Source organism: Lithobates pipiens, unplaced genomic scaffold (assembly GCF_037356315.1).
Source record: "Lithobates pipiens isolate NorthernLeopardFrog02 unplaced genomic scaffold, aLitPip1_a1.2 Scaffold_6, whole genome shotgun sequence".
Lineage (NCBI taxonomy): Eukaryota > Metazoa > Chordata > Amphibia > Anura > Ranidae > Lithobates > Lithobates pipiens.
Window position 1 is genome coordinate 9,620,208 of NW_027507881.1, and position 19,163 is coordinate 9,639,370.

Here is a 19,163-nt window from a genome sequence, read left to right on the forward strand (position 1 = left end):
GGGAATGAGGTGCAGACATGGTCCTCCGCTGTCACTAGGGGAGTCAGTTCAGGGAATGAGGTGCAGACATGGTCCTCCGCTGTCACTGGGGGGGTCAGTTCGGGGAATGAGGTGCAGACCTGGTCCTCCGCTGTCACTGGGGGGGTCAGTTCAGGGAATGAGGTGCAGACATGGTCCTCCGCTGTCACTGGGGGGGTCAGTTCGGGGAATGAGGTGCAGACCTGGTCCTCCGCTGTCACTGGGGGAGTCAGTTCGGGGAATGAGGTGCAGACCTGGTCCTCTGCTGTCACTGGGGGGGTCAGTTCGGGGAATGAGGTGCAGACATGGTCCTCCGCTGTCACTGGGGGGGTCAGTTCAGGGAATGAGGTGCAGACATGGTCTTCCGCTGTCACTGGGGGGGTCAGTTCGGGGAATGAGGTGCAGACATGGTCTTCCGCTGTCACTGGGGGGGGTCAGTTCGGGGAATGAGGTGCAGACATGGTCTTCCGCTGTCACTGGGGGGGGTCAGTTCGGGGAATGAGGTGCAGACATGGTCTTCCGCTGTCACTGGGGGGGGTCAGTTCGGGGAATGAGGTGCAGACATGGTCCTCCGCTGTCACTGGGGGGGTCAGTTCAGGGAATGAGGTGCAGACATTATGGATGGAGGATGTTTTTATATATGAAGGGTCTCACATAAAACAAGAAAGTGAAAAGAATGTTTTATTACAATGAAATGCTTTATAATACACGGTGACTACACTGAATGTCCTATGAGGGGTTCCAGCCATTAATCAGACTCTCAGGTTTCTCTGGGAGGGGGAGGGGCTCTGTCACCAGGGCAACGCTTTACTTTCACTTTACCACGCAGCTCTGCATGTGAGTGTTTCGCCTCAGAACTACAACTCCCAGACTGCTCCGTGGTGGGGGGCCCTCGTTGGGTCTGTCTTGGGCTGCCTGCAGCTCGCAACAGCCCGTATTCAAGTGTTAGAGAGTGACAGGCAGTGCTGGGGACAGCCGGACACAGAGAGGACACGTCACCTGTGAGGGGAATGAGAGAGATCAGAGTGTGAGGAGAGGAAGGAGAGGTGAGAGGGATCTCTATGGGATCCATATATTGTATATATTGTATGGGAGATCATGTAGGGGGGTGTATGGGGGGAGAATTACTAACAGATAAAATTGGAGAGTGCAGAATGTGGTGCAGCTCTGCAGAGTAACCAATCAGATTCCAGGTTTTATTGTCAAAGCTTTACTGAACAAACTGAAGCTGGAAGCTGATTGGCTGCCATGCAGAGCTGCACCAAATTTTGCACTCTCCAGATTTAGTAAATCTCATCCCAATGTGTATGGCATGGTTGTGATCTGTGGGAGATCGGCGGGGGGTCTATTGATTTGTGGGGATTGTCATGGCTACTGAAAGTGCTATTTCATCACTCGACCTCCGGAAGATTTACCCCCCCTTCATGATCAGACACTTCCGGGGCCTGGGGGCGCACACGCTCGCTGTGATCGGACACGTCTGGGGCCACACGCGCCTGCTGTGATCGGACACTTCCGGGGGTGCACGTGCTGCTGTGATCCGACACTTCCCGGGGTCTGTGGACGCACACGGCCGCTGTGATCGGACACTTGCGGGGTCTGGGGGGCGCGCGCGCCCGCTGTGATCGGACACTTGCGGGGTCTGGGGGGCGCGCGCGCCCGCTGTGATCGGACACTTGCGGGGTCTGGAGGCGCACGCGCCCGCTGTGATCGGACACTTGCGGGGTCTGGGGGGCGCACGCGCCCGCTGTGATCGGACACTTGCGGGGTCTGGGGGCGCACGCGCCCGCTGTGATCGGACACTTGCGGGGTCTGGGGGGCGCGCGCGCCCGCTGTGATCGGACACTTGCGGGGTCTGGAGGCGCACGCGCCCGCTGTGATCGGACACTTGCGGGGTCTGGGGGGCGCGCGCGCCCGCTGTGATCGGACACTTGCGGGGTCTGGAGGCGCACGCGCCCGCTGTGATCGGACACTTGCGGGGTCTGGGGGGCGCACGCGCCCGCTGTGATCGGACACTTGCGGGGTCTGGGGGGCGCACGCGCCCGCTGTGATCGGACACTTGCGGGGTCTGGGGGCGCACGCGCCCGCTGTGATCAGACACTTGCGGGGTCTGGGGGGCGCGCGCGCCCGCTGTGATCAGACACTTGCGGGGTCTGGGGGCGCGTGCGCCCGCTGTGATCAGACACTTGCGGGGTCTGGGGGGCGCGTGCGCCCGCTGTGATCAGACACTTGCGGGGTCTGGGGGCGCGTGCGCCCGCTGTGATCAGACACTTGCGGGGTCTGGGGGGCGCGTGCGCCCGCTGTGATCAGACACTTGCGGGGTCTGGGGGCGCACGCGCCCGCTGTGATCGGACACTTGCGGGGTCTGGGGGGCGCGTGCGCCCGCTGTGATCGGACACTTGCGGGGTCTGGGGGGCGCGTGCGCCCGCTGTGATCGGACACTTGCGGGGTCTGGGGGGCGCGTGCGCCCGCTGTGATCGAACACTTGCGGGGTCTGGGGGGCGCGTGCGCCCGCTGTGATCGGACACTTGCGGGGTCTGGGGGGCGCACGCGCCCGCTGTGATCGGACACTTGCGGGGTCTGGGGGCGCACGCGCCCGCTGTGATCAGACACTTGCGGGGTCTGGGGGGCGCGCGCGCCCGCTGTGATCAGACACTTGCGGGGTCTGGGGGCGCACGCGCCCGCTGTGATCAGACACTTACGGGGTCTGGGGGGCGCGAGGGCCCGCTGTGATCAGACACTTGCGGGGTCTGGGGGGGCGCACGCGCCCGCTGTGATCGGACACTTGCGGGGTCTGGGGGGGCACACGCGCCCGCTGTGATCGGACACTTGCGGGGGTCTGGGGGCGCACGCGTCCGCTGTGATCGGACACTTGCGGGGTCTGGGGGGGCGCACGCGCCCGCTGTGATCGGAGGCTTCCGGGCTTTGGGGCCCCACGCGCCCGCTGTGATCGGACACTTGCGGGGGTCTGGGGGCGCACGCGTCCGCTGTGATCGGACACTTCCGGGGTCTGGGGGCGCACGCGCCCACTGTGATCGGACACATCCAGGGTCTGGGGGTGCATGCGCCCGCTGTGCTTGACACAGCGGGAGCCAATCAGCGGGACCCGCCAATTGTTCAGGAGAAAGACAGACTATGTAAACAAGGCAGATCGGCGTTCTGTGAGAGGGGAATGCACTGATCCTTTACCAAAAATATGTAGAAGAATACATATTGTCCTAAACTGATAAAAAAAAAAAAAAAAAAAGTTGAAAAAAAAATGGGGATATTTATTATAGCAAAAAGTACAAAATATTGTTTTTTTTTTTTTTTTCAAAATTGTCACTCTTGTTTTTGTTTATAGCGCAAAAAATAAAAACCGCAGAGGTGATCAAATACCACCAAAAGAAAGCTCTATTTTTGGGAAAAAAAGGACGTCAATTTTGTTTGGGTACAACGTCGCACGACCGCGCAATTGTCAGTTAAAGCGACGCAGTGCCGTATCCCAAGAAGTACTCTGGTCAGAAAGGGGGGTAAAATCTTCCCGGGCTGAAGTGGTTAAATAAGGTCTATCATGATATATATTTTGTTACTGTTCAGTCCCCTATGGGACAAAGTTCATGTGGTACTTTGTCCCATATTGCCAGGTGCTACCTAAACCTAGCTATGCGATCCGAACTGCACCCCCTCCCCCTCCCCTTCCTGTCACGGCTGATCTGACAACAGCTAGGAAGGAGACGGACTTTTCATAAAGGCGGTTTGTCTGGGCCCTGAGCACTTTCCTGAGACAAGAAGTGGCAAGAGGAATGCAGAGCCCTTCATGTTCTCCGTCCCTGTGCATTCCTCTTGCCGCTGCTTGTCTCAGGAAGGTGCTCAGTGCCGAGACTAGTGGCCATTATCAAATGTCCGTCTCCTTCCCGGTTGTTGCTGGATCGGCTGAGGCAGGAAGAGGGCAGTTCGGACCTCCATAGCTAGGGGGTGGGCAACGTGGTACAAAGTACTAAATGTACGTTATCCCATAGGGCACAGAAGAATTGCAAGGGTAGACGTTTTCCAAGCTCTCCTGTCCTTTGCTTCTTTAGCGATCACTGTTGGTGTGAAGCCCCTTCTTGTCATTTTGTGTTTCTCTTTTTGCAGGGACGCCTGTGGCTGGGATAAAGCGATGGTGGAGCACGTTATCGCCAGGGACCCACTAGCGGCGGATTTGAAACTTAGCCTCTTCATGTCTGCCCTTAGGAGCTATAAAAGAGACTCGGTGCTAAGGCCGTTCCCTCCGTTCTATGCCAGCGACCAGTACAAGGATTTCGATGCCCTGGTAGGAAACAACAACTGAAATGAATTCCTATTATTTCCCCGAGATCTCCGCTTTATCGCAGATGTTTTATTTCTGTTCAGTTCCAAATCTTTTCCAAAAACATTTTGTCAATATGCCCACAAACTACAGCGCTATCCACAACCTGAAAATTGGGAAAAGGTTAAATAAATTGAAAATGTATAAAAGTGAATACATTAAAGACCACAATATGTATAGACACTATATTACCAAAAGTATTGGGACACCTGCCTTTAATGGCATCCCAGTCTTAGTCCGTAGGGTTCAATATTGAGTTGGCCCACCCTTTGCAGCTATAACAGCTTCAACTCTTCTGGGAAGGCCATCCACAAGGTTTAGGAGTGTGTCTATGGGAATGTTTGACCATTCTTCCAGAAGTGTATTTGTGAGGTCAGGCACTGATCTTGGATGAGGTGGTCTGGCTTGCAGTCTCCGCTCTTATTCAACCCCAAGGTGTTCTATTGGGTTGAGATCAGGACTCTGTGCAGGCCAGTCAAGTTCCTCCAACCCAAACTCACTCATCCATGTTTTTATGGACCTTGCTTTGTGCACTGGTCCAAACCATTTAGTGGGGGGGGGGGATTATGGAGTGGGGTTGTTTTTCAGGAGTTGGGCTTGGTCCCTTAGTTCCAGTGAAGGGAACCCTTGAAGGGACACTAAAGGTTCCCTTTTTTTTTTTCTTTTAAAATAACAAACATGTTATACTTACGTCCTCTGTGCAGTTTGTTTTGCACAGAGTGACCCCCCATCCTCCTCTTCTGTGGTCCCACCCTGCGCTCCTGGCTCCTCCCCGCCCCGTGACCAATCTGAGAAGCATTTTTCTTCGGGGGAACCTGTGCGGGTGCGCTTCCGTGTCCTGCTGCTGCGTCCATAGACACAGACAGCAGGACTCGGCACCACCCCACGGTGCCAACATCATTGAATTTGATTGACAGCAGTGGGATCTAATGGCTGCGCTGCTATCAATCTATCCAATTAGGAGCCGAGAAACCAGCCAGAGAAGGTGTGCGCATCTCCGGTGTGGGAAAGCATGGACTCAGGTGAGTAAACTGGGGGGGCTGGTGTACTACAATAGGTTTTTCACCTTAATGCATTGAGTTAAAAAACCGGGAGGGTTTACAACCCCTTTAAGGCGTCAGCATACCAAGACATTTTGGACAGTTTCATTCTCCCAACAGGTATTACTGCAAATGTTAGAGCAAAAACAATAGTTCTAGCACTAAACCTTCTTTGTAACTCTAAACTGGTAACCTGTAAACGTTTTTAAAGCGTCTGCCTATGGAGATTTTTAAGTAGCGAAGTTTGTCATCATTCCACATGCGTGTTCAGTTTTAAAGTGTGACGTTTTTGATATCTTCTTACTCGGAGTAACATTATTAGCACCATTATTTAAAAAGGGTCCAAAATACATCCCTGGGAATTACAGACCAGTTAGCCTAACATCAATAGTATGTAAGCTCTTGGAGGGGATGATAAGGGACTATATACACGATTTTAGTAATGAGAACGATATCATTAGCAGTAATCAGCATGGATTCATGAAGAATCGTTCTTGCCAAACCAATCTACTAACCTTCTATGAGGAGGTGAGTTGCCATCTAGATAAAGGAAGACCCGTAGACGTGGTATATCTGGATTTTGCAAAAGCAGTTGACACAGTTCCCCATAAATGTTTACCGTACAAAATAAGGTCCGTTGGCATGGACCATAGGGGGAGTACATGGATTGAAAACTGGCTACAAGGGCGAGTTCAGAGGGTGGTGATAAATGGGGAGTACTCGGAATGGTCAGGGGTGGGTAGTGGGGTCCCCCAGGGTTCTGTGCTGGGACCAGTCCTGTTTAATTTATTCATAAAAGACCTGGAGGATGTGGATGGGGTAAACAGTTCAATCTCTGTATTTGCGGATGATACTAAGCTAAGCAGGGCAATAACTTCTCCGCAATATGTGGAAACCTTGCAAAAAGATCTGAACAAATGAATGGGGAGGGGCAACTACATGGCAAATGAGGTTTCGTGTAGAACATGTAAAATAATGCATTTGGGTGGCAAAAATAGGAATACAATCTATACACTGGGAGGAGAACCTCGGGGGGAATCTAGGATGGAAAGGGACCAGGGGGTCCTAATAGATGATAGGCTCAGCAATGGAATGCAATGCCAAGCTGCTGCTAACAAAGCAAACAGAATATTGGCATTAAAAAGGGGATCAACTCCAGAGATAAAACTATAATTCTTCCGCTCTACAAGACTCTGGTCCGGCCGCACCTGGAGTATACTGTCCAGTTCTGGGCACCAGTCCTCAGGAAGGATGTACTGGAAATGGAGCGAGTACAAAGAAGGGCAACAAAGCTAATAAAGGGTCTGGAGGATATTAGTTATGAGGAAAGGTTGGGAGCACTGAACTTATTCTCTCTGGAGAAGAGACGCTTGAGAGGGGATATGATTTCAATTTACAAATACCATACTGGTGACCCCACAATAGGGAGAAAACTTTTTCGCAAAAGGTAGTTTAACAAGACACGTGGCCACTCATTAATATGAGAAGAAAAGAGGTTTAACCTTAAACTACGTAGAGGGTTCTTTACTGTAAGAGCGGCAAGGATGTGGAATTCCCTTCCACAGGCAGTGGTCTCAGCGGGAAGCATCGATAGTTTCAAGAAACTATTAGATAACCACCTGAACAACCGCAACATACAGGGATATACAATGTAATACTGACATATAATCACACACATAGGTTGGACTTGATGGATCTTTTTTTAAACTCGCCTACTATGTGATCATGTTTTATACTTTACCAACAAATTGAGTTATATATTGTGTTTTTTTTTTGCATTAAAACTCATTTAAAAAAAAATTGCATTTTGAAAAACCACTGAGCAAGTACCGTGTGACATAAAATGGTGGACGTTGCAATTTTTTTATTTTTCAGGGTCTCTGCTAAAAAAAAAATATATATATATATATATATATATATATATATATATATATATATATATATGTTTGGGGGTTCTAAGTAATCTAATTTTCCAGCAAAAAATATAGATTTTTACATGTAGGAGAGAAGTGTCAGAATAGGCCCGGTCTTCAAGTGGTTAACGAGCGGATGATCAGCACCTCTGTCTACCATAAAAAACAATCAGTGGTTCCTTTGGTGGTCACATCTATGTAATGTAAACTGATGAGGTAAACGCAGCGGATTCTGTCAGGTTTCTGAATGTAAAACCTAAAAAAAAAAAAAAAACGGATTCTTCCAGACATGAACATTCAATTTTTCTTGTGCACACTTCATGTTGTACTCTGTATTTTCCAGCGTCTATTAATGTTGATGTCTTCTTAGATCGGCGACACGAACACCCTGCCCAACCTGCAAGAATTCCTCCAGAACAAGACAAAGGTAGATCAGAAAGTCCAGGATCTGCTGAGCTGGGTATTGTCGGAGAAACTCTTCACTATAAAAGGCCTTAAAAAGGAGAAGGTGAGATTATCAATCAGAAAATGTCCCTAGATACTATTAAATAGCTAACTGCCAATTACACTTTAGATTCAGGGAGGGGGGCTCAGACAGTGGTCATCAACCCTGTCCTCAGGGCCCACTAACAGGCAACATTTTATGTATTACCTTGGGGGGGAGATGCAGACTAGAATACTGCAATCACTGAGCAGCAAATGATATCACCTGTTATGTATTTCAGTTATCTTGCAAACCTGGCCTGTTAGTGGGTCCTGAGGACAGGGTTGATGACCTCTGATTTAAAGGATTTAGACCCCTTTCACACTGGGGTGTTTTTCATGCGCTTTAGCGTTGAAAAAAGTGCCTGAAAGAAGCTGCAACTGCAATCCCAATGTAAAAGCCCGAGTGCTTTCACACTGAGGCGCTGCGCTGGCAGAGCGTCAAAAAAAGTCCTGCAAGCACTTTCTTTGCAGCGCTTTTGGAGTGGTGAATACAATGCTCCTAAAGCGCCCCTTCCCATTGAAATCAATGGGAAGCGCCTGAAAAACGCTATTGGCAGCAGCGTTTTGTGGGCGCTTTTAACCCTTTATTTGGCCACTAGCAGGGGTTAAAAGCGCCCCAATAACGCTCAAAAAACGCTGGTAAAGCGCTGCTAGTTTAAGCGGCACTTTACGAGCATTTTTCGGGCGCTGACATTGTGAAAGGGCTCTTAAAGCACTTGGGCTTTCACATTGGGACTGCAGATGAGGCTTCTTTCAAGAGCTTTACAGGCGCTTTTTTTAACGCTAAAGCGCCTGAAAAACGCCCCAGTGTGAAAGGGGTCTTAGGGTGTAACATGCTTTTACTAACCTGCTACCAAAGAGCCCCCCCCCCCCCTCCCTGTGTCAGTGGGTGGGGGTTCCTCTACCTGCACCTACTGTCACATTTTGAAAACAGCGGGGCTTCGCTTGCACAGCTGCATCATTCATTTACAACAATCTGTGAATGAAAGATCTACAAGTCGCCGTCTTCCACCACGGCAAGCAGACTTGTAGTTTCAATGTACTGTAAGTTTGCTGATCAGCGCGGTTGTACTCCATTCACACTCCCTACAGCTCTGTAACTGAAAGTCACAGTACAGAAGTACGTTGTGTTTTTTTCCCTGCAAAAATATGTGCATTTATTTTTTTCATGAACTTGGTGTTTAAGGCCGGGTTCACACTATTGTGAATTGGATGCAGAATCTCTGCATCCAATTCGCAATAGCAGGAGATTGTGACCGGCTCACATATCTCCAATGCAGCTCCGGTGCGAAGTTGCACAGGGGTCCTGTGCGTCTTTCGGTCTGTCTCAGGTCCGAATTCAGCCCAAATTTCGGGCTGAAATCAGACCTGAAACTGTGAACCAGGACACACCGGACCCCTGCTGGGAGCCGCATTAGGTGTGAACTGAGCCTAAAGGCTAACAGAATATTTGGAAAGGCAACTTACCCCAGCCCACTCAGCCGCTCTTCTGACAGAAGGCCTGAAGTTGTTTATACTCCCAGATAACTTCTCCTGCCCTTAGAAACGCTAATTACAGGAGTAACAGTGTGAATGAGGCATAACATGTATTTGTGAATGAATTCTCTTTAGGGTTGATAGAATTTTTACTTTTTGCGTTGTAATCTTTCATACAAATGTGGCTTTTACTATCTTGTGTCTGTGGATAGCCTAGACCAGTGTTTCTCAACCAAGGCGCCACTTTGGGGGGGGGGGGGGCACGAGCACGAGACTCAATTTCCTCTGGATCAGAGATGGATGCATGGGGGACTCGATTGTGATAGGGAAACTTTGCCATAGGGGTACTCTTATGGGATGGGAGGCTGTCATGTATAGGGGGGACTTTGATGTGATGGGAGGCCTCTGACTCAATGATGAGAGTACTGTATGGTAATAGGAGGCCTCTGATGTATGAGGGGGACTTTGTTGTGATGGGCGTCCCTGAAGTGAGGACCCCTGATGTGATGGAGGAAGGAGGGCTCAGATATGATGGGAGACCTCTGATGTGATGAGAGAACGTCTGATGTGATGGCGGGGGGGGGGAACCTCTGACGTTCTGGGGGACCTCTGATGTGAAGAGAGACTCTGGATGTAATGGGGGACTTTTGATGTGGTGGGTGGGGTCCTCTGATGTGAAGGGAGACATTGATGTAATGGGGTGACCTCTGATGTGATGGGAGGACTGTCTGATGTTAAGGGTGACATTGATGTGATCAGAGGACGTCTGATCTGATGGGGGATCTCTGATGTGACCTCTGATGTGATGGGGGACATCTGATTTGATATGGGGGGGGGACCTGATGTGAAGGGGGAAATAACAAAAACAGTCTGGCGACAGGAAACTGGGGCATATGCTGCATGGAAACCTTGGGAGTATCCTGCAAGAGCCCAAAGAGCAGCTGTGTGGATGAGCACAGGAGGGGGTGTGAATACAAGTACAAACATTCAGGGGCAACCACAATTAAAAGCACTGATCGGGACAGTCTTGTGTGGACAAATGATCGAAAAGCTCAATGGGATAAAAACATGTGCCAATTTATTGATAACATGTGCTTAAATTACCAATTAGCTTAAAATCTCCTTGCATAGATGGAACAACTGGAAAGCTTGCTCCTCATTGTAACCACACCTTGAGAAGCGGTCGGTGATGGACTGGCTTGGTAAAGCAATGCCGCGATGGCAAAACCTTCATGTGTTCCTGGATGTCACTAGGAGGAAAGAAACCAGCTTATGCAGAGCTGGATGGACAACGTGAGGCCTCGATCGAATCCCCGGTGGTTAGTGGCGAGGATGATAGAACAGCCACGGAACAAAAAAGGACAGAGAGGCTTGAACAACCACCGACAGGAGGTGGTAGGCGGAAACACCCGAGCGTGAAGTCATATGGTCGGGGAACACAGGCTTGAAACACGGGTGAAGAGCAAGCCAAGGTAAATGGGGAGGGAGGATAGCTGTGGTCTTGACAACGCGTTTCAGGGCGTGGCCCTTCTTCAAGTCATGTGAGATAGACAACCAATGGGATTTAAATAGGGGTGGACCGTGGGAGGAATTGTATATTTAAAGGAACCATGGCTGGTTTCTCCACCGCAGCAATACTTCCATTGTTGAAGCAACCTGATGACAATAGCTCAATCTACATAAACTGCAAATGCTCAGAGACAAGGGGGACAATAAAAGCAATTGACAAGAAAACTGGTTAAAGTATGATTGGCAGACGATGAATTAAATCATTATCAAAAAAAAAGTATAAAAAATAAATATAGAAAATAAAAACAATCAATTTAAAATAAAAATAAAACAAATTTATTAAAAAAAGGAAGTATTAGATAAGCGCTATACTAAATGTGATAGCCCAAAATGCATGGTCGCACAGGCTGAGGTTGTTCATCCGAATGAAGGAGCGCGGCTGTCAAACAACCTCAGCCTGTACGCTCACGAAACCGGTCGCACCCACCTCATGATGTCATCTCTCTCCGCCGGCGCTCCAGACTTCGTTCTGCTTTGAACTGCGCTCCACGGCCGGTGTCTGTGCCACTTCCTGGCCGCTAGCGGCTACAGCGCCTCAGCTTGACGGACTATCAGATGACCACATCCATGCTCAGCTTTTAAAAAGTGACTGAATGCTCATAGATCACATCCAAAATGTGAGTTGCCTGTATTAAATAAGTTTTCATAATTAAAGTGTATGTTATCTCTACACCAAGAGGCGCCTCTTCCTTTGCTTTTTTTTTAATTAGTGGACCTCCAGCTGTTGCAAAACTACAAGTCCCATCATGCCTCTGCCTCTGGGTATCACGCTTGTGGCTCTCAGTCTTGCTATGCCTCATGGGACTTATAGTTGTGCAACAGCTGGAGGTCTGCTAATTGCATATCCCTGTTGTAGGGGATCAGGGGGGTGAAGAGCTGGCTCAGAGGCAGTCCAGTAAAATAAAAGTGGCTTTATTCAGCAAAATAGCAAAAAAATAAAAATAAACATAAGACCAGACAGTCTTATCACACTGATGTGCACACAGGTACAGCTCACAGTTCAGCAGCACACAGGCTTACAGGTAAGAGTTCATGGCTCCAATCGGAGCTACAGTCTTTTTGTGGTTAAGCTCACCCAGCAGGTACACCATCCAGCAATGGACATTTCCACACAGCGTGCTGCTGTGTCTCTCTCTCCTACTCAACAGCTCCACACTGATACTCTCAGCACACCTGATAATAAGCAGGTCTGAAGGGGAAGTACCTGCCTTCTTCGATTAACCCCTTCTTAACCCTGCCCCAGGCTGACCCTCTACTAATATATATATATATATATATATATATATATATATATATATATATATATATATATATATATATATATATATATATATATATATATATTGTGTGTGTGTGTTTATATGTATATAAATGAAAAACTATAAGAAAAAAATTATAATGAAAAATAAATAATACATAATTGGAAGCCATATGAAAAAGGACACATGATTATTATTATTATTATTATTATTATTATACAGGATTTATATAGCGCCGACAATTTACACAGCGCTTTACAACATTGGGGTAGACATTACAATACAATTCAAGACAAGGGGAACCAGAGGGTCCTGCTCGTTAGAGATTACAATCACATGATGCCTAACGCCATGTACTATATATTACTATAATACCCTCAATATGTAGCCCTGTGGGTACACACTGAAGGTATACAGACTGGAGAACGATATTGTGTATAGCCAAATGTAAGGATTGTGGTAGCAAGACAGTAAGGAACAATAGCAGAGGGAATCTAGACGAATCTCTAGACCTTCGTTCAACCCATTGGGAGATAGGGAGGCCAGTTTGTAGATCCAGAATGATTCTCGTTTACATAATAGGGAGAACCTCTCATTGTCAGTTGGAGAACCACCTGGAATGCATTCAATGGCTATGACCTTTTAAGCAATGAATATTTTTAGCATGGTGAGTTTTGACGTGGCGGGGAACACTGTGTTTGTGAAGTCCCTTTTTGTATAAACCGTCGGTGCTCCCCTACCCGTTTTTGTAGGGTTTGTATCGTACGGCCCACGTATAACAACAAGTTGCATAGGCATATAAGTTTGTATATCACATACTTAGTAGAGCAGATAATAAATTACTTTATGTCATTTTTTTTTTATCGCCCCTATCAGAAAAGGAGGGTTGGCCATGTTGGATAAACTGGCAAGTCAAACATCCCCTTTTCTTACACAGGAATATATCAGTTCTGTTGTCAAAATAGGACCTAATGTCCATGATGCTCTCCTTTTCAAGGATTTTTTAGTTTGCTAGGGGCAACAATGTTCTTCAGAGTATGTGTTCTTTTAAACGTAACCTGTGGTTGCCCCTGAATGTTTGATGTGAAGTGTGGACTGTCTGATGTTAAAGAAGACATTGATGTGATGGGAGGACCTCTGATGTTATTGGGGGGGGGGGGGTCTCTGATGTGATGGGAGGACCTCTGATGTGATGGGAGGACCTCTGATGTGATGGGAGGACCTCTGATGTGATGGGAGAGCCTCTGATGTGATGGGAGGACCTCCTGATGTGATGGGAGGACCTCCTGATGTGATGGGAGGGCCTCCTGATGTGATGGGAGGGCCTCTGATGTGATGGGAGGGCCTCTGATGTGATGGGGGGGCCTCTGATGTGATGGGGGGACCTCTGATGTGATGGGGGGGCCTCTGATGTGATGGGGGGGCCTCTGATGTGATGGGGGGGCCTCTGATGTGATGGGGGGGCCTCTGATGTGATGGGGGGGCCTCTGATGTGATGGGAGGGCCTCTGATGTGATGGGAGGGCCTCTGATGTGATGGGAGGGCCTCTGATGTGATGGGAGGGCCTCTGATGTGATGGGAGGGCCTCTGATGTGATGGGAGGGCCTCTGATGTGATGGGAGAGCCTCTGATGTGATTGGGGGGGGCTCTGACATTATGGAGGACCTCTGATGTGATGGGAGAGCCTCTGATGTGATGGGAGAGCCTCTGATGTGATTTGGGGGGCTCTGACATTATGGAGGACCTCTGATGTGAAGGGAAACATTTGATGTGATGGGGGACCTCTGATTTGAAGGGAGGATGCCTGATGAGAATGGAAACATTGATGTGATGGGTGGATGTCTGATGTGAAGGGAGGACTGTCTGATGTTAAGGGAGACATTAATGTTAAGGGGGAACCTATCATGTTGTGAAGGGAGACTGATGTAATGGGGGGGTCTCTGATGTAAAGGGAGACCTTGATGTGATCGGAGGACGTCTGATGTTATGGGGGTACCTCTGATCTGATTGGGGGGGGGTCTCTGATGTGAAAGAAAAAAACATTGATATGATTGGGGACCTCTGATCTGAAGGGGGGCTTCCATGAAGTTAATTCCATCAAGGTGGTTGTGTGCATTGTCCCAGGCTCAGGTTGCATACTTATAAAGGGTGCTTCCATTGACAAAAGGTTGGAAAACACTGGTCTAGACTACCACTTATGTGATTATAAGATTAATGTAAGAAATCTCTTTTATATGTCATACTTGCTCCTCCACCTCCTGTTCTACAGCAAACATCAGAGGAGAGATGGAGAGAACAAGGTGGTGTACACAGGCTATAATGAAGGACAGCCAGTACATACAGTAGGTAACAAAAGCTGCTATTGTTGTAACTGGAATAGATCCTGGTTATGCAAATCTGTTAATGAAAGTACAGAGAGCTTTATTATGCTTCAGCTTTGCAGTGTGTGCTTATTGATGCTTTACAACTGTAGTAAGCCATAACCTCATATGTATATCCAGCGGTGGGGCGGTGGCGTCATGTCTGTACTAACCATATTGAAAACTCACCCCAGCCTTATATTAAGGCTGCCCTTCCCTTGCTGTTTTAGTTTGAGGAGGTCCAAGCCTTGCCAGGTTCTCCCACTCTTGCTCTGCCCACTCCTGACTTCCTGTTTGAAATAGAATACTGCGAGAAGCTGAACGCCAAATTCCAGGAGACGCGTGGAGAGAGAGACGTCATTTATGCTCTGCATGGCAGCCGGCTGGAGAATTTCCACTCAATACTGCACAATGGCTTGCACTGTCACCTAAACAAGGTGAGGCATGGTAATAGTTCCAGGTCACTATAAAATATTTGTGTGTAAGTATACAATAACTCCAGCACTAAAGCAGCACTAGTGGGCTATATACTAGTAGATTTTTTTTTGTTCAGCCCGCAGAGTAAATGAAAAAACACTAAAATATTCCTCCATCCACACTATACAGTGCAGATAAATTGATCTCCTGCTGTGCCTATTGTATTTTTAACAACTGACTCCACCGGCCAATAATTTTCTGCCCGGCTCCTTTAATTTTGCAGTGGAGGGATGCTGTGCTGTAGCTCCACCCAAAGCTAAAGCCCAAATTATGGGCATTCCTGGGGGGAAGTTGAGCCCCAGCCTCCTTTCTAAGCTGACTTTTTTTACTGACTTTTATGAATGATCAGTCAGCACTGGCGAGGCTGAGTGATAAAGCTACCGGCTGCCCGTAAACATATGGGGCAAGGACAGATCTATCACACAGCCCTGGCTGTTTATTCATAGTTGTAAATGATCGTTCAATGCTGCAGCTGTGAGATGTATCTGCTGGCTTCTAGTAAACATGCATGGCACCGGCAGACCAGTCACACAGCCCCAATAGTGCTGACTATTTATTCACTGGCTCCACCAGCCATCAATTTTCTGCCCAGCCTCTTTGATTTTTCAGCGGAGGGATGTAAGCCGGTAGGAGACAGACTAGTGTATCTAGGTAGCTAATTGCCACATTTATCCTTTACAATGCCTCTGCAGTGCAACTATATAGACTGGCTCTGTATGTGCCCCTGCCCCCTCCTGCCCTATTACCTGTTGGTTGGTGGGGCTGCCCATTACAGTGTTGTACCAGTAGTAAATCACGTTGAATGGAAGGTAGAGGTCAGGGCTGCAGTAGACGGCAACTGGGAAGTTTGTTGGTGCTTGCACTGTGGGTTTTGGGGCAACTATTCAGAGGATGAGATATGGCAATTAAAGTAGTAGTATCATGACAAGTTTACTAAAAAGGTGGACCTTCTCTTTAAATCTAGTGACGTAATGGAGATTAAAACCGGAGAGTGCAAAATCTGGTGCAGCTCTGCATAGAAACCAATTGGCTTCCAGCTTTTTTTTTTTTTGTCAACGCTCAAAGTGATTGTAAAGTCTATTTTTTTTCCCCCTATAAAAATAACAAACCTGTTATACTTGCCTGCCCTGTGCAGTGGATTTGCACAGAGCTGCCTGGGTCCTCCTCTTCTCTGGTCCCTCTTCTGCACTCCTGGCCCCTCCCTCCTGTTGAGTGCCCCCACAGCAAACAACTTGCAATGGGGGCACCCGAGTCACGCTCTGTGTCCATTCTGACACCGAGCTGCGGTTTGTCTCTCTCTCTCTCTCTCTCTGTCTCTCTCTCTATCTGTCTCTCTCTCTATCTGTCTCTCTCTCTATCTGTCTCTCTCTCTATCTGTCTCTCTCTCTATCTGTCTCTCTCTCTCTGTCTCTCTCTCTATCTGTCTCTCTCTCTATCTGTCTCTCTCTCTCTGTCTCTCTCTGTCTCTCTCTGTCTCTCTCTGTCTGTCTCTCTCTGTCTGTCTCTCTCTGTCTGTCTCTCTCTGTCTGTCTCTCTCTGTCTGTCTCTCTCTGTCTGTCTCTCTCTGTCTGTCTCTCTCTGTCTGTCTCTCTCTGTCTGTCTCTCTCTGTCTGTCTCTCTCTGTCTGTCTCTCTCTGTCTGTCTCTCTCTGTCTGTCTCTCTCTGTCTGTCTCTCTCTGTCTGTCTCTATCTGTCTGTCTCTATCTGTCTGTCTCTATCTGTCTGTCTCTATCTGTCTGTCTCTATCTGTCTCTCTCTGTCTGTCTTTCTCTCTCTCTCTCTCTCTGTGTGTCTCTCTCTGTGTGTCTCTCTGTGTGTGTGTCTCTCTGTGTGTGTGTCTCTCTGTGTGTGTGTGTCTCTCTGTCTCTCCCCCTCTCTGTCTCCCCCTCTCTGTCTCCCCCTCTCTGTCTCCCCCTCTCTGTCTCCCCCTCTCTGTCTCCCCCTCTCCCCCTCTCTCTCCCCTCTCCCCCTCTCCCTCTCCCTCTCCCCCTCTCTCCCTCTCCGTTTTGCCTATAGTTCTACTTTTAATGTTTATATTTATCTGGAGTGTATTGTTCTTGCAAATTATGTGATTCTCCATTTCTTGCAGACATCTCTGTTTGGTGAAGGGACCTACCTGACCAGTGACCTGAGTCTGGCTCTCCTGTATAGCCCCCATGGACATGGGTGGACTCATAGCTTCCTAGGCTCTGTTTTGAGCTGCGTTGCCGTGTGTGAGATGATTGATCATCCTGATGTCAAGTGTCAGATCAAGAAAAAAGGTGAGAAAGCTCCGTGGGTGCTGCATACAGGAGGCATCTGCCCTTATAGGAGCTTTCCAAGGCTTCTACTGCAATTTTACATCTGCATTTGTAAAAACACAAATAGTTTTTTGCCCTTTTTATTGAACGTATCTTACAGACCTATATGATGAACTGAACATTTAAAATTGACTTCTTTACAGTGGCTTAGTGGTTATCACTTCTGCAATGCAGCACTGGGGTCCTCAGTACAAATCTAGAGCCAGGACACTATCTGCATTGCATTCTGTATGTTCTACAAATAAAACAAAATTATAATTGTGCAACCAAAGTAATAAAAGTGAAGTGCAGCAGCCAGCATCAATGCTGATTGGATTGTGTAGACAAAAATATAAACAAAAAATGCAGCGCTACCAGGATATATCCCCTAAGAAATATCTATTGGGGAAATTATCTCCACCAAATGGTGATCGAAATAAAATGGATAAAAATATAAACCCAAAAAAAATCCAGAAATCAGACACAGCATGAACTAACTGTGTTAGCCCTTGTACACACGGTAGGACATTCCGACGGAAAATGTTCGATCGGACCTTGTTATCGGATAATCCGAATGTGTGTGGGCTCCATTGGACTGTTTCCATCGGAATATCCGACCGACAAAGTTTTAGAGCTGGGCTATAAAACTTTCCGACAACATGATCCAATCGGAATTTGTCCGATTGTGTGTAGAGAATTCCGATCGGACAAAGTGCCACGCATGCTCAGATCAAATTCCTACACCAAAGCTAATGGCTTCTAGCCTGAACCTAGTCCCGTCGTAACGAAATAACGTTGTCATGTTACGTACGATCGGATTTTCTGAGAACTTTGTCCGACCGTGTGTATGCAACACCAGTTTCGGACAAAATCCGACGGATTTTGTTGTCGGAATGTCCGACCGTGTGTACAAGGGCTAACATATATGAAAAATAAAAGTGTCCACTATTCATCATCTCAAGTGAACATCCATATAAAGTCTCTGAATGAACAGAATAGTACAAAGTGCACAAATGATCAAATAGAGACAAAATCAATAACACAGTCACTTTAAAGTGGTTGTAAACCCTTACAACACATTTTGACCTACAGGTAAGCCTAGACCAAGGCTTACCTGTAGGTCCAAGAAATATCTCCTAAACCTATACGGTTTAGGAGATATTTGCCCAAAGACAGGCACCACCGTCTACGGAGCGCGCAGTGGTCAACAGCAAAATGCCGCGAGTGGCGGCCCCCGTGCACATGTGCGGGAGTGACGTCATCTTGGCTTCGCTGAATGACAGCGGCGGAGCAGCAAGACCCACCGAGAAGATGGATGCACCGTACTACAGGGGACAGCGGTGACTTCGCTGGCTCCTGTGTCAGGTAAGTGACACATAATGGACTACTATGTGATGCACAGTAGTCCATTATGCTTTACCTTTGCAGGGAATGAAAGAGGAAGTAAACCCATCAGGGTTTACTTCCTCTTTAAGACCCCATTCACACCTGAGTGTTTTGTAGCTTGAAGCCTGAAGCTACAAAATGCTGGAGGGGAAAAAAATCCATTATTCTCAATGGAGATGATTTACATCTCCACTCCATGTCGCCTGAAGCCGAACGCATGAAGCTCAAACAAGTTCCGGACCATTTTTTGTCGGGCAGATTTGGGCGTTTTTCTTCTTTTTACATTTGTGACCTTTTGCCCTGCACAAAATCGCGGCAAAATGGCGCGAAATCGCAGTAAAAACGCTGAAAAAATGCAGCAAACTCGGGGTTAATTCGCCTGAAAACGCTACGCTCAGGTGTGAATGCAGCCTAAAAATGCTCGGTATACCCCTCGTGACAATACGACAGGAATTCCAGCACTGTGTTCCAAGTATGTAACCCCAAGATTCAATATGTGCAATTTCTCTTCAAAGAAGGTGTGCCACTTCATGCAAAGAATCTCCAATGTATAATAAGGTATTAAATACT

At 47.9% G+C, this 19,163-nt stretch overlaps 1 protein-coding gene across 1 annotated transcript in view; it reads left to right on the forward strand.

Annotated features, from left to right (window-relative positions):
* The first annotated feature begins 933 nt into the window (after positions 1-933).
* The window catches only part of LOC143958221 (protein mono-ADP-ribosyltransferase PARP16-like), a 33,142-nt gene continuing 14,912 nt past the window's right edge, over positions 934-19,163 (forward strand). The window contains exons 1-5 of the mRNA XM_077467718.1: positions 934-1,064; positions 4,135-4,312; positions 7,672-7,809; positions 14,682-14,888; positions 17,018-17,189. Of these exons, the coding sequence (XP_077323844.1) occupies positions 4,160-4,312; positions 7,672-7,809; positions 14,682-14,888; positions 17,018-17,189 (670 nt within the window). The 5' untranslated portion in view covers positions 934-1,064; positions 4,135-4,159. The remainder of the gene's footprint in view (positions 1,065-4,134; positions 4,313-7,671; positions 7,810-14,681; positions 14,889-17,017; positions 17,190-19,163) is intronic.